The sequence below is a fragment of the Psittacula echo genome (assembly GCF_963264785.1).
Source record: "Psittacula echo genome assembly, chromosome: 7".
Lineage (NCBI taxonomy): Eukaryota > Metazoa > Chordata > Aves > Psittaciformes > Psittacidae > Psittacula > Psittacula echo.
In genome coordinates this window covers 54,149,232-54,164,309 of record NC_137740.1, presented here as the reverse complement: position 1 = coordinate 54,164,309, position 15,078 = coordinate 54,149,232, and the positions used below count along the sequence as shown (strand labels likewise).

At 39.4% G+C, this 15,078-nt stretch overlaps 1 protein-coding gene across 2 annotated transcripts in view; it reads left to right on the top strand.

Moving 5' to 3' along the window:
- NR5A2 (nuclear receptor subfamily 5 group A member 2) overlaps window positions 1–14,723 on the top strand; it is a gene marked incomplete at both ends in the record, with an annotated part of 94,570 nt that extends 79,847 nt beyond the window's left edge. For both annotated transcript variants that reach the window (XM_080624320.1, XM_080624319.1), the window contains one exon: window positions 14,476–14,723. In XM_080624320.1, the coding sequence (XP_080480446.1) occupies window positions 14,476–14,723 (248 nt within the window). The remainder of the gene's footprint in view (window positions 1–14,475) is intronic.
- Window positions 14,724–15,078: the final 355 nt, after the last annotated feature.

Below are 15,078 nucleotides of genomic sequence, written 5' to 3'. Positions count from 1 at the left end.
CAGGTAGTGAGGTGGACTGCAAACTGGCTGAAGGACAGAAGCCAGAGAGTTGTAGTCTATGGGGCGGAGTCTAGTTGGAGGCCTGTATCTAGTGGAGTGCCTCAAGGATCAGTATTGGGACCAGTATTATTTAATATATTCATCAATGATTTAGATGAGGGAATTGAGTGTACTGTCAGCAAGTTTGCTGATGACACTAAGCTGGGAGGAGTGGCTGACACGCCAGAAGGCTGTGCTGCCATCCAGCGAGACCTGGACAGGCTGGAGAGTTGGGCAGGGAATAACTTGATGAAATATAACAAGGGAAAGTGTAGAGTCCTGCATCTGGGCAGGAACAACCCCAGGTTCCAGTATAGGTTGGGGAATGACCTGTTAGAGAGCAGTGTAGGGGAGAGGGACCTGGGGGTCCTAGTGGATGGCAGGATGACCATGAGCCAACACTGTGCCCTTGTGGCCAAGAAGGCCAATGGCATCCTGGGGTGTATTAGAAGGGGGGTGGTCAGTAGGTCGAGAGAGGTCCTCCTTCCCCTCTACTCTGCCCTGGTGAGACCGCATCTGGAATATTGTGTCCAGTTCTGGGCCCCTCAGTTCAAGAAGGACAGGGACCTGCTGGAGAGAGTCCAGCGCAGGGCAACTAAGATGATTAAGGGAGTGGAGCATCTCCCTTATGAGGAAAGGCTGAGGGAGCTGGGTCTCTATAGTCTGGAGAAGAGGAGACTGAGGGGTGACCTTATTAGTGTATATAAATATATAAAGGGGGAGTGTCACGAGGATAGAGCCAGGCTCTTCTCAGTGGCAAACAATGATAGGACAAGGGGTAATGGGTATAAACTGGAACACAAGAGGTTCCACTTAAACTTGAGAAGAAACTTCTTCTCAGTGAGGGTGACGGAACACTGGAACAGGCTGCCCAGGGGGGTTGTGGAGTCTCCTCTGGAGACATTCAAAACCCGCCTGGACACATTCCTGTGTAACCTTATCTAGGTGTTCCTGCTCCGGCAGGGGGATTGGACTAGATGATCTTTTGAGGTCCCTTCCAATCTCTAGCATACTGTGATACTGTGATACTGTGATCTAGACTGCACACTGTTCTCCAGTTAGCCAGATCTTACCTGCATTTCTTCCTCCCCTTCCTTTTTCAGACAGGGAAAAAAGACCTTTAAATTAATTAAAGCTACAGATAAAACTACCAGAGATGAGTCAGGGGGTAAAGAGGGAACAAAGCAATTAGAACATTCCTGCTAAAAATCAGAGATCATTGTGCCCCTCAAAAATGCAGCAGAGAGAAGCAGGCACTTAAAAGAGCTTTCAATTACTTACGTGCCTTTGGCTCCCTTTCAGGATGCCATGGAACTGGAAACAGCCATGGTAAATGTATTTTCTCTGCATTTGCCTTTCTTGACAAAACAGCTCCAATGTTTTGATCTCAAGAATAATCAGCTCTTTTGCATTTCCTTTTCAACTAACTGCAGGCTTTTGCAAGTTAAAAATTAATGACAACTTCTCTTCCTCTTTTTTTTAACAAAAACCTCCTGCACTCTTTTTTGGAAAAAATAAAATATTCTTTTTCCCACAACTTTCAGCACGAGTCTAAACAGCGTTCAAACCACTCTTTCTCCCTCCCTCTGCAGTAACACGAATTCCACCACAACAAAACAACCTGGCTCGTGGAAACCATTATTTTGAAGATGAAACATTGGGTTGTGTCCTTTACCACTATTACAGGCAGTCAGTCTGTTAGAACATATTGGGCGATTATAGGCTAGTCTTTTCAGAGAAAGCCATGGGTTTCAAGTTAGCAGCAACCATCTATCAATTCTTGAGATTATGCCATGATTTACTGTAACAGCATCATGTATTCTCTGATTTTCTGCCTCCTGTGAAACATTGTGCTTTCCTTTTCTATTGATGTATCAACTATAATGGTTACAAGCAGCCACAGAAAAATCAATGGCGAACTTTCATTACTGTGCACATAAAGAGTACCATGCTGTGAGAGCACCTAGCTGTTAAATAGTCACCAGCACTAAGGTACACTATATATGTCTGTTATTTTGGTCTAAGTGAGGAATGTCTGAATTGGAAACAACAAATATGAAGGATTTTTGATACTACTGGATTCTATGTCAGGTTTTTCCAGTATGTGATTTTTGTCCAGGTGTCAGGTTTGATTTGTATTTTCTGTACTGGGACGCATGTATTTTTTTAAAACTTGAAACTGACACAGGAAATTAATATCAAAATTAATAAAGGATTACTGGGCTGTGCTTAAGTATAAGCTCATTAGGCTTGGTTGAACAGAATGGTGATAATCTCTGTTAAACTAGCCTCTATTTACTAGTCAAAGTAAACTGATTAAAGTGAACAGATCAGTAATCTCTGTGTTAATAAAATAGCGGTTAAAGAGGTACTACAGTTGCGCTGCAGACACAGAGGTGCTCCTAGGACAGTGCACTAGGAGAAGCACTGAGTTGTTTTTCAACACAGTTTGGAAAAAATAGTGCATTTTTTTGTTTAAATATATGTATTTGTTTCTGCATACACATTAACTTCCAATTAGTGAATATAAATGAAGAAGGGCAAGAACAACAGCTCATTTACAGCTATAAATGAACTGTTTATTGCTGAATACCTTAGATTTGAAAGCCTGTGAATTTCCATGAAACTAAAGCACAAGGATGCCCATGTGTACTTACATGAATTGTATCCTGCCAATGCATATCCCACTGTCTGCTGTGGCAGCAAGGTTACAAGATAGCACTACCTCTTGGCCTGGGCATAACTTGCAGCAAAATTAACCCTTAAGGTAAGAAATCCAAATTGCTTTTACAATTTTCAGAGTACTAACACATATAACTTTCACCATAAAATGAAAAATAGAACAGAAATTCCATTCCAAATAGCAATTCACAGACCTGTCTGTAAAAAAGAATATATATAGGTGTGGAAAAACCCCTGCTTTGAAGAGTACAGTTAGATCTAGCTAGAGTCAGCTTTAATCCAATGAGTATTGATTTAGGTGGAGGCAGATCCAGAACTAAAAATCCTTCCATATTTTCATCAATAAAGGTAAAATTCACAGTCTAATTCAATAAAGAAAGCATTGAGGAACTCATCAGAGCGTTGCTGGGACCCTGAGATTATGTATGTCATTGGTACAGCAAGCCTGGTCATGGCAGGAGAAGTTGAAACCTCAGTTTGCACGAGGCTCCCTTGTGTTCCTGAGCCCCTTTGTGGACCATTACAGGAGACACTGTGCAGTGCCAGAGGTGTGCTCATTTCCATCATCTGGCATGTGGCATCAGGGGATCAAACTACCTCTGTCTCTGTGCAGGGAACATGAGTTTTTTGCCATCACATTAGGGACAGCTCCAGCCAGAGGCTAATGGGGACTTGAAGACCCTTAATTCATGCACCTCATGTTAAATCTACTACCACGGTGTCTGTGGAAACATCCATACCTGGCCAAACATTTCAGTCTGAGCTGAGCAGTGAGCACAAATCTGGAGTTTACCTGACTTATTTCTGCTCTTCCTTAGCAAGCAAGTGAAACGCTACCAATGTGCTGAGGCACTACCTTATCTGAGAGCGTCCAGCCTTTTCTGAGGAGGGCTTCTTGTCAAGAAACCAGAGGCAGCTGAGTGTCATGGTTTAAGCTGAACCCAGGACACTAAGAAATAAAACTCTCTTCCAAGAGCCTCATTTTTGAAATGCAGGTGTAAGAATATTTTCTTTATTCCATGCTTCTCTACCCTCTCAGTTTAACTGATGAGTAACCATGTTGACAAAGGGACTTTCAGGTGGGCTTTTCTTTAGTTCATATTTATATGTTTAAGAGTGTAAGCAATGAGGACAAAGATCACTGGTATACACATCAGTGTATTTCAGAAAAGAGTCCAAAGGCTGACACACATCTGGGTGCCCCTCCAGCGTTTCCTGCATGCCAGCACTGACACTTGCAAAGTGCTAGTTGCAGATGTCCTCATTTGGGCTTCTGTCACTCTTGTTTGCCAAACCACTTCCACAACTAAGCGCAGACATATGTCACAACAAAAAATGAAATTTGCAACTTCCATTCACATCAATAGGCAATGTCAGAAACAATATGTTTTGAAATACTGCAGCAGAAAATTACTTTGTTGTGATTACTCTCCACGAAAAGAAGACTGAAAGTACAGGAGAACAAAGCGTTTCTTTTTACCACCACCTGCAAGAGGCCCAGCAGCAGCCAGAGGGACAGGGAGACAGGGCAGGAGCCCTGTCTGAGGGCCACCAATTCTGCTGTCACTCAGTGAGGAGCTCCAGTGCACGATGCATTGCTTCTAAGCTAATTCATGGGCTGTTGCAGTGAGGTGTGGTAATGATCTGATGACTGATACACACATGTATACAATGGGACCAAACTCATTGGCACTTTTCATCTAACCCAGCAAATTTTTGGTCAAAGCTAATTTGGTACAGAATTGAAAGAGCTGAGAGACAACGGCTTCAATGTACCATCAATGGTCTCGTGAGCTGTTTGAGTTACTTTTATATAGCCAATAACTGTAACTACCCAAAGTAGAGTCTAACTCTTCTAAATAACAACAGTAAAATTCAGACGTTTGGCTAATAGGAGTCATACTTGTTTCTACTGTAGTCCTACTGCAGTGCTTTCAGCACTGAACAATTAAATGAATGCATTTTGCTTTATATTATTCCAACAAAATTATATAAGGAAACAGGGGTTTTTATACTGATTTCTATTTCGCATACCTTAAACAGGCAGAAATGATTATCTTTTTCATGATATTTCTAAATCAGAATCAGCTTCCACTGATATGTTAGTGAAAAATAAAACCCTGTTAGTGCAAATATGGACACATAAACCTAATAAAATCACGTATTTAAAAGTCTCAAAAAAAGAGGAAAAACAGGTTTTTGAAATCAAAATGTCTGAAAGACAATTGGTTGATTGTCTCACGCTTGTTTCAAAATAGCACAAAAGACTTAAAACTCTTAATTATTTGCCAATTGCACTGACATCAAGTCACTGTGGGGTACTGTTCCTCTTAGATCAGCAGATCACTAAAACACCTTTGCTTAACTATTTCCTTCTTTTAAAGAGAATATATTGTAACACATTTTGTACCTGTGAGACTTTGGATCTAAGCAAAAGGGTAAAACCAAACAAAATTCACCAAGTAATAAAAAAGTTGTATGAAGTTCTGCCCTTGTCTGGAAACCACTATGAAGCTGTAACTGGCTGGTCTAATATTTTTAACCAAGTTCAAAAAAGTTTGAAATACAATAATTAAATGCAAATACAGTCCTGATCCCACAGACCAGAAGAATGCCTTTAAGCTAGTATTTATAACAAGAGCTATTCGACTGAGCTCTCTTGTAAATTTTATCATACCTGAGGCAGTTTTCCCCAGTCGATTAGCTGGAAAGCTGAATATATCCTGCGGCAAACCAGACATCTAGTACAGGCTAAATTCAACTACTGGAGCTTAAATTTGGCTTAATATATCCCCACTTGGATCTGCCTGTTTAATTCTCTTTCATATGATAACGTTGGTTTATTCATAGTCTGGACTTGCCACCTGAACAAACTGTACCTCATATCTCATTCTAATGGAATAAGAAAACTTTGCAAAACCACAAAAGTTCCTGACTGAAAATCAAATGCAAATTTGGGATTAAAAACTGCTTTGTAAAGTGACTACAAGATTAGCACAGAGAGATTTTCCCCTGAGGAGTACCGCCTTTTATGATCATGCATTTTTTATACTCTGCAGAGACAGATGGGCTTTATAAAAGGATACAGCCTGATGCTCAGAAGGGTTTCAGTGGCAGCTGCACTTCTGTGTTTTAACCACAGTAGAAATTTATATTCAATATTTTTCCAGAAAATGTTTATATTTCTTCTTTCAGGACTATATCCACCCTTGGTGTAGTTCTAGTGGCAGCAGTAAAAATACCTCTGAGATTAACCTGTCCATTATTCACATTTTAAATAGTACTTGAGTAGTAGGAGAGGAATAGAAAGGGAAAGAAAAGATAATGTGAAAGCTTCTCCTGAGTGCAATAAATCCAATCACTCAGAAAAGTTGGAAATGTCTAAGTGAAAGCAGAGCAAATCTTTTCCAGATAAAAGCAAATCTTTCAAAATTTCTCTTCCTTTTTTTTTCTGAACATTCAGCTTCGTTTCAGCTAAATAATAGATTGTTTCTTGCTCCTCTTTACATTATACCAAACTGTCTATTATTACAAGTTGCATATAACACCCTTTCTGCCTCAGTTCATAACTTCAAGGATTTTGTATGATGTCCCTATCACCATTCCCAGGAACTTCATAAATATTTATGACATCTTAAACTATTCACACCCTACAAATTGTAAACAGTGACAGCCAATTCCCTTAAAACACCAACAGTGCTGTACTGTTCATGTGCTATTGAAGATTAAAATGATGTTTCAGAAATTAACTAGGGAAAACGTTAGGTTCAATAAATTTACCATTTATTCTATTAATTTTTTTAACTCTTATCAGAAGCCTAAATTCTGCTTTATTCGATTGTGATACTTTTTTCTGGTAAGTGTGATATGAACTAGGGCTACTGCTGTAGATTTGCCTGCATCTAAGTACATATATATATTCAAGCCTGCTGATAGCATAGTAATTAACATATTAGTTTTCTTATCTATGCTTATTCCAACTGAATATTCGGAAGACAAACATTTCCAGCCCAGACATATAATACGAACCTGGGATTAGGTGAGGAGTTAGGAAAAATGAGTTTTGACTCACATTCTTTCCCAGTTTATCTGTGAGACCTTCGTTAAATCACTTGTGCCCTTGTTTATCAGCGTGTGCTGGCATACAAATATGACCATGGCTACAAAGGAGAGTGGTTACACAATTTTCTCCTGAAAAAAGACAGACCTGGATTGAGACATTTTTCTAGGATCGATCTGTCACTTACCTTAAGTGGCCCCTAGGTCAAATATATAAACAAACACGGAAGCAGGAACCAGAAACCCGCGGGAGCCCACCTTACCACTCCCTTACCACCAGACTACAAAGGCAAGCTATAAATCTGGGCCTAAATCATCTTAGGTTATTTTTTAGAGTGCACCAGCAGGGCTTCAACACAGACACTGGAGCCCACTTTCACTGAGAACAGCCTGTAGCTAGCAATAGCTAAGACCACACACTGGCATGGTGGGAAACTCCAGTTGTACGGGGAATTCCCTTGAAGACACAACAGAGCAAGTGCTGCTCAAATTCCAGTTCCTCTGTCACATCTTCAAAGAAAGCAGCCGCTATGCTCTAATGTGAAACCTAATCCTATCACCGAATGCTTAAGCATGGATTAAAATACCTACAGAATAAGCCATGAGGCAATAGACAGGCTGCGCTCAGTCCCAGATCAGCAAGAGGCAAGCAGCATGTTGCATTGCTCACCCAAAGCAGGAGCAAGTCTGTGGGACATCAGCAGGGTCATAACTCCAGGCATGGATGAAGCTTTAGAAATCAATAAAAGTTAGGTGGTACTAGAGTTTAGGCACGGCTAGGATAAAGTGCCAGCCATGGAACCACTGCTTGGGATGTGGTGCCTGTGGTTCTGTCCAGCATCTTCTGGGCTGGGCCATGGTTTCATCAACCAGCTATCTCAACCGGCTCCCCACACCCCTGGCTCTGTGTCTGTACCTGCCCATGCTATTCCCTCATGAGTCTCAATGAGAAACACTGGACTTTGTATTTAAGGGTGTAACTGGCTGTGGACTTTGGGCCAGGACTTGAGAGCAGCTGTTCCTCCAAAGAGGCCTGGCTGCATCTTGTTTTATTGTGTTTCAATTACCATCATATCACATATTGACTCATTTTGGTTTGCCAGGGTGGAGATTTTGTTTGTTTGTTTAACTTTCGAGTCAGTAAATTCAGGCTGAGCTGTTGAAAGTCAGGCTGGTTTATTTTCCTAAGTGATGACTCAGTAATTATGCCAGTCATAAAGATTCAAGAAATAAATTAGGCTTTGCCGTTTGTCTATACTGGCACTGCAAGAAAAGAGTCGCACAAGGAGAGGAATTCAGCTTATTTCCCCATGTCTCCATTTCCACTCCAGAGCTAACAGTAGCTATAAAATTCTTCACAAAAGTCAGTAGGAGTGATTCTTAATATACATCAGGACCTGATTTTCTCATTAAGAACCTTTTTGGAATAGAAAAAATACACTTCAATATCAAGCCAAAGGTCCATCAGGATTGAACATGGAGGGAAGGAAATAGGATTCAGACTAATATTTACAGCTTCTTCTCTCATAAGTATCTTATTCTTACTTTAAAAAATATATATAATTTTGCCTAATACTTAGGTATGTGTTGTGGTTTAAGCCCAGCTACGGCGGAGCCCAGGACAGTATGAATGAAATACATTTCTATAGAAGAACTTAATGAAGATCTTTAAAACAATGTGCCCATTATCTGATGCTATGTTCAACTGAAAATAAAAATTACTTGCTGACCCTAAAAAATGGTCAGAGATTGATTATTGCAGTGTTACACACAGCTTAACCACTGCAAAAATATAATCCTTCTAAAGACAGGAAAAGTTTTCTATGCATTCAGTTTGGACTTCGAAGTCTTAAGTGATTTCTGTTGTTATAATACAAAGGTTTTTCAGGGTTTGGAAAGTGCTAAATATAGTGCCTCACCACTGATTAACAAACACATCTATCGAGAATTGTTTCCCATGACTTCTAAGTGAATAGTATTCAGCGCAATCCTGCAGTAATAAAATTGAGGGGAATTTTGCTGTAAGGAGCTTATCTTTACCATAAATCTTCCTTCATTATAGCATTTTGTCTGTCAAAGCTTAGCTATAGAATGGCATATATCTGCCTTCGTGACAGATGTGCTATATGGAACCACTGTTGTTGCTATTAGTTTCAATGAAGGAGAATTGTGGGTAATTTTCAGAGATTGGCACTTTATCAACCATTACTACTTTTGCCATCAAAAAACTTTTTATCACATGTCAAAAATCTACCTGTGTTTTAAGTCCTGTAACCCGCAGGATTTGCAGGGCTGGCAGAAAGTGGAGGTGACGGTGGGGTGAAACAGGAAAAAGCTTAAATAGAGGAAGGTTTGGTAACGTCGCCTAGTCCTGGGTAATCCCCCTTTAAACTATGCTGGGGGAAAAGTCTTCCTCAGAATTAGCATACTCCATCTTGAAAGTCAAATGGGAATGACCTCACACCAAAGCCCCTGACAGAAACCCCAGCTTTGGTCTGAGGAGGCAAGTTGTATCTTTCCCTGGTAAAACAGCATGTTTCTAAGCAGATTAAATGCTGCCTGTTAGGCCACGTGGAAAGAATAGACAAATCTCTGGGAAGTTGAGCCTGAAGGCCATCCTGGCCAAAGATAACATCACTAGGGCTTGGAAGACATCATATTTTATCTACATATTTAACAGTAATTTCAAAGAGCTGCTAAGCATTGGGTCCATTGGGTTTTGATGAAGTCCTTAAATGAAGGGGTTCATCAGCCCATTCAGGGTGAGAAAGCTCAACCCTGGGCTGATATCATGTACTATTTCATGGAATATCTGTCACAAGACTGTTTCCAGCCTTGTGAAAGGGAGAAATTTCTCCCCACAGAGGAGTCTAAACACAACCTTATTTCATCCGTGCGATACACAGGACTTGCAGTGGTGGAAACTGCAGAGAGGCAGCAGAGCTGTCTGTCTACGTGCCTCCTCATTGCTTCATGTAGAAAGAGTATCTGATAAGGGATGTGAGCAGTAAAATTGAACCAGCTTTCTTCGGGAAATATTTACACTGCTCCTAAGGAATTACTGGTTTTCAAATTTAAATCTCTCATTCTCTTTCATTTTTGTTTTCAAAATCCCCAGACCAAGGGAAGCTCTCTGCAGATTAGTATACCACCAAATTTTCAGTATTTCATGTTTGGAATATGAGAGGGAGAAAATCTTTTTGAAACCTAAATATTTTCCCCCTCTAAAGACCAGACCCATTTTGGGGTAAAATATGCAAAAGTGTTCTCTTCAGGCTGAATGGTGTTTGCAGTTTTAGCTTAATGCACAGTTTTATAACAGATGCAGAAAATAATCAAAATGGGGGGATTTCTGGGAATACTGGCAGATCTTTACTACGACTGCAGAGCAGATCCTGACACACTGTAATTCTGGTTTTGTCTTAATCGTCAAAAGTAAGCTATAGAGAACAAAAATTCTTTGTTTGACAGAAAAGCAATTGCTACTTCTTGTAAAACATATAATATATTCCAGAAGACCTAAGGGTTTACTTTCCAATAAGGATAGAAAAAGATGTGCTCCCCACTGTGAGTCCAGAGTAAGGCTGTTTCATGTAAAAAGTTGGTAATTAGTCCCTGAGTGAATAAAGTAGAAGAGCTAAGAGACTGATACTTACTGTAGCAACACAAAACACTTTTTCTAGCTGCTAGGTTCTAAAGGGTGTGTGGGTGGGAGGGGGGGAACCCATTCCTCCTCATTTAATTTACAAGCATCTAAACCTCGGAAAATGATTTCTTGCATTAAGTTTAAACATGTGTACTTTAAATTGTTACTAACCGATGTAAAGATTGATAAGAGACATTTCCATTCTAAACAGCTGACAGGAATGAAGAATTCTATGAAAGCATGAAAGACTTGTGCTGTACATATCGGTAGCAGCTTTCATGCTCATTGTACATCACTGCATTCAGCAGACTTACACAAGCATTGCTTGATGTTTTACCAAGTTAACTCCTTATCATTCAAAGGATCTTTATCAAAAAGGAAATATTTGGAAAACTAAAGCATGTACCTTTAGCCAGTTATATAATAAATACAGAGAACAAAACTGATCCCAAACCACAGGAAAACCATCAACTTACAAACCAGAGTTATTATTTAATAACATTTGTATCGCTATCAGCTAAATGCAAAGTTCCAGAAGTGACAACTGTATAGCATTTCTTGTTCTACCTGCAGAACTTGGAGCTACTGGAAATAACTTAATATCCACATTTTTTCTTTTGGTGTTACTCATCCATATGAGAGCTAGAGGTTTTGATTCTCTCTCAAAAATAACTGTAATAGTAAATCATATTGCAATGACGTGTTTGGCAAACCTCTTTTTTAACAATATACATCATAAATTGAGACATGCAATGGAGCTTCACAGCACATATCCTTTGAGTTCCATCTCTCTGTTCAATTTGTCTTGTTTGTTTTACTGTAGCATTTATTGTTAATGTACATGACATGAGAGCACTTATCAAAAGTCATACCCAAAAATCTTGGTTACTTCCAGACGACTCACTCCAAAATACATAACCAGCCATCAGGCTGCCTCTACATCACTGCTATTATGACTGCAGTACTGGTGAGATCTACACACAGATGAATTGTGTAGTGATGTCCTAAACTATGATCATTTGGACTATGAGTATCTGATTCAGTATAGAAAGAGTCACAAAAAGTCTATGTATTTTCACTAGTTATCTAATAATACCTTGTTTACAAGCACTGAACTTCACCACAGATACCAAGATTTTGTGTAGTGGAAGTACATTACAAATATTTCCTCAGGCTCTAGATGTGGAATAGAAGCCCCAGAACTACTTTTTGTTTGCTGTTCATTGGACTTGTTTTTACATCTGACTTCAGTGCTTATGTTGCCACATATGAGTATTTAAAGAACTGTCCTCTGTGAGGAACAAAAAACCCACAATCAACACAGACCTTCTTCCCCTGTAGTTCTGCAACATCCATGCAATTCAGCCAGGCTACACAGCTGACAAGCATATAGGAACACACAGGTACACCTACTGCAAGAAGCTACAGATCTTGTATATGGGAGTAATGTAGATATAATATTATGACTCCATATGGAGTATGATATCAATACAAGTGAAGAAGGAATGCATATCTAAAATGTATGCTGAATTCACCACTTTTGCAGAAAAATACAGAAACTGTGCAATTCTCAGATATTGTTTCTTCTTGATATTTGAGAAGTTGCCAGTAAGTATGTACTCCATGCAGTAACATTTAGACAAAGAGCAAAAATGAGAATGAACCTGGTTTTCCAAGAAGTCAGCACAATTTAATCTCATGGCACAATTCAAAACAGAGACAGCAACACAAAGATGCGCTTTGATTTTAAAGGGGGTTGAATCAAACAACAGTTTCTAAAATTTCCTGATGATTAAAGTTATTTTTAACAGAGGAGAAAAGTTCAAAATCCTGATTCAGAATTCATTATACATTTTGTCTTGTTAACGCTGTTTAATCTCCAGCATAGTCCCTGTTTTCTGTGGGAATTTCTTATGTTCTGACAATTCATTCATGATTGCATTTTGCATTTGAAAGCAACCTATTTGAAATAACTGTGATAGTTGATAATGTGCCTTTCTTAACTTTATAAAAATATGCTTAGAACGCCCAATTTATAAACCAGGTTACACTTGCTACAAAATACCTTGGGAGTTTCATGCGGGTATGGAAAATAATAAACAGCTATATTTTGTGTGAGCAAATGTCCAGCGTAATACATGAAAACGTGATTATCCAACAGATCTCCAGAGACACTAGCAAAGAGACTTTGGATAAATGAGTTTGAATAGCTAAGGGACCAGGCATAGCAGCTTTGAATTTTCCAGTTCTCCTTGCTGGGTAATACCAAGTTCAGATGATTCTTGCTGGATAACCATCAGAATTTAAGTATTGATAATGAGCTCCTTAAGCCAGCTAGCAAAATTCAGATGGAGGTTGTGTCCCCAGCTCCCAAACAAGCAGCACAAAACCAAGAGCTACCTGTTTCATTTCCACACTGAAATAGGGAAAGGAAAGAGGCAGTCAGTGGTGAGCACAGCAGGAAACATTCACCCCAGGTCCTGCAAGGGTAAACATGAAGAGTACCTGGCAGCCAGCATGCTTGAGTGGCTCCTGCTCAAAGCACGTAACTCAATCCCTGGAGGCTCTGCATGCTACCCTGAGCTGCCATTGGGATCCTTCCTACACTCTTGTCCAGAAAAAAAATTTGCCTCCTCCAACCATTTCCCTCATTTTCCAGCACAGTTATGTGGAGGAGCCAATATTTGCTGTGTTTAAAGCACCCTGTAGGAAAAGATTCTGTGAAATCCAAGCTACACACCCTCCCAGGCTGCTGATGGATTGGGGGACCATCGTGTGTTCCTTTTTTGCAAAGGAAAACACTCTTTTCCCCTCCAATCAAAGGCTGGCATTTACAATGAACCAAATTCTGCCAAATTCCCCATCTCCTGTGCTCCAAGAACATCCAAAGAAGTGAAGATTTGTCTCTAGTCAAAGTGGATCATCAGCATAGCTATGCTCAGTATCACCATGCTTTAGCATTACAAGAAACTACAAGTGGCAGTACATTACTGATGGTATAAATGATTGAACACCACCCAAATCAAGTTCTCACAGCAAGAGCACTTTGATGGCTTCACTCTTTCTGCATTACAGCACCACTCTATAAAGCAAAGCAAGCTTCGGAATAGCTTCTGCAGTCTCCAGACAGGTCAAAAGATGATGCCATCAGAATAATTTTTACACAGCAAAGCAAATAATGAGGAGTTAATATACTGGCATTTATCTGTGACCAACATTTCCACAGCTTGAACTTGCTGTATAGGAACAGAAGATAATCAAACAGAGGCAGAGTGAACAAACTGTACCTGCCTTACTGATGTAAATGCCCCTGTTGTCCAATACCAAAAAAAAACCCCAGTCTGTGTTGTATTTCAGAAACCATATTCAGGTTAAAGGGCACCATTCCTATCTGGTATTCTACCCAAAGGACAATGATTTCATTTTATAAAGATCATTAGTCAGTGAAATATATATTTTAGAGAGTTTCTAGTAGGGAAGATTATTTTGGCAGTCACTGGAGTGTACCAGATGGTTCATTAACATAGGCTAGACAAGTCAAAGGCTTTCAGAATCATTTAGAAAATGTCAAACAGAAACAAGAACCCTGTCACTTTTTATTAGAATTAACTACATCATACCCTGGACACAGATTTCACCTTGGGTCAGAAAAATTAATACAGAATTATATGAATTGTGTAACATACTAGGTTAAAGATAGGGCTTCCTCTTGGGACTCATTTGCTAGCAATATATTATGGTCTTCTACTTTAGGAATCCTCAACCTTTCTTTTTGTAAGCTATGAAAAGAGCTGACCTTGCTCAGACTCCATTGGTGTCTAATTGATTTGAGGTATATGCAGAATTTCAACAAGACACTCTGCTAAAGCTCTTTTGTGATCATTTTCCCAGGAAAGTTGGCAAAAGGGTTCACTGAATATTCAGCAGCTTGCAAAGTATGCTTTTGTCAGGAGGAAAAAAACCACATCCATTTAGTGAAACACTGCCTCCATAAACAGGAATTAAAATGCAACTGAATTGTTACCTTTCTTTTGTTTTTTATCATTCAGATGTCAAAAATCTTGAGAACTTCCAGCTTGTGGAAGGTGTTCAGGAACAAGTGAATGCTGCTCTGCTGGACTACACAATGTGTAATTATCCACAGCAAACAGAAAAATTTGGGCAGCTTCTCCTGCGACTACCAGAAATCCGGGCCATCAGTATGCAGGCCGAAGAATACCTCTATTACAAGCACCTGAATGGGGATGTGCCATGTAATAACCTTCTCATTGAAATGCTGCATGCAAAGAGAGCATAAATTATACCCATAAGAGCTTCTGCTTTCAAGGAAAAAAAAAAATATATATATATATATATTCTGAACTGCTCCAAGCAACACTAATTAAAATGTGGTTTTAAGACTTCGCAAAATGGTATAATAATCAAATACTAATAGTAAATAAGTGATGTATCAGGGTATTTGTATTGCAAACTGTGAATCATATGCTACACACACATCCCCAAAGGAATCTATATACGACTTTATACTGGAGTGAAATGAACTTACCCAGTGGATACTCTCACCAACATCAACATGGAAAAGGACAGAATGATTCTTGTATATTTAACTCTGCTGATTGCCAATATGAAGAAACTTAAGAGAAAAAATACTG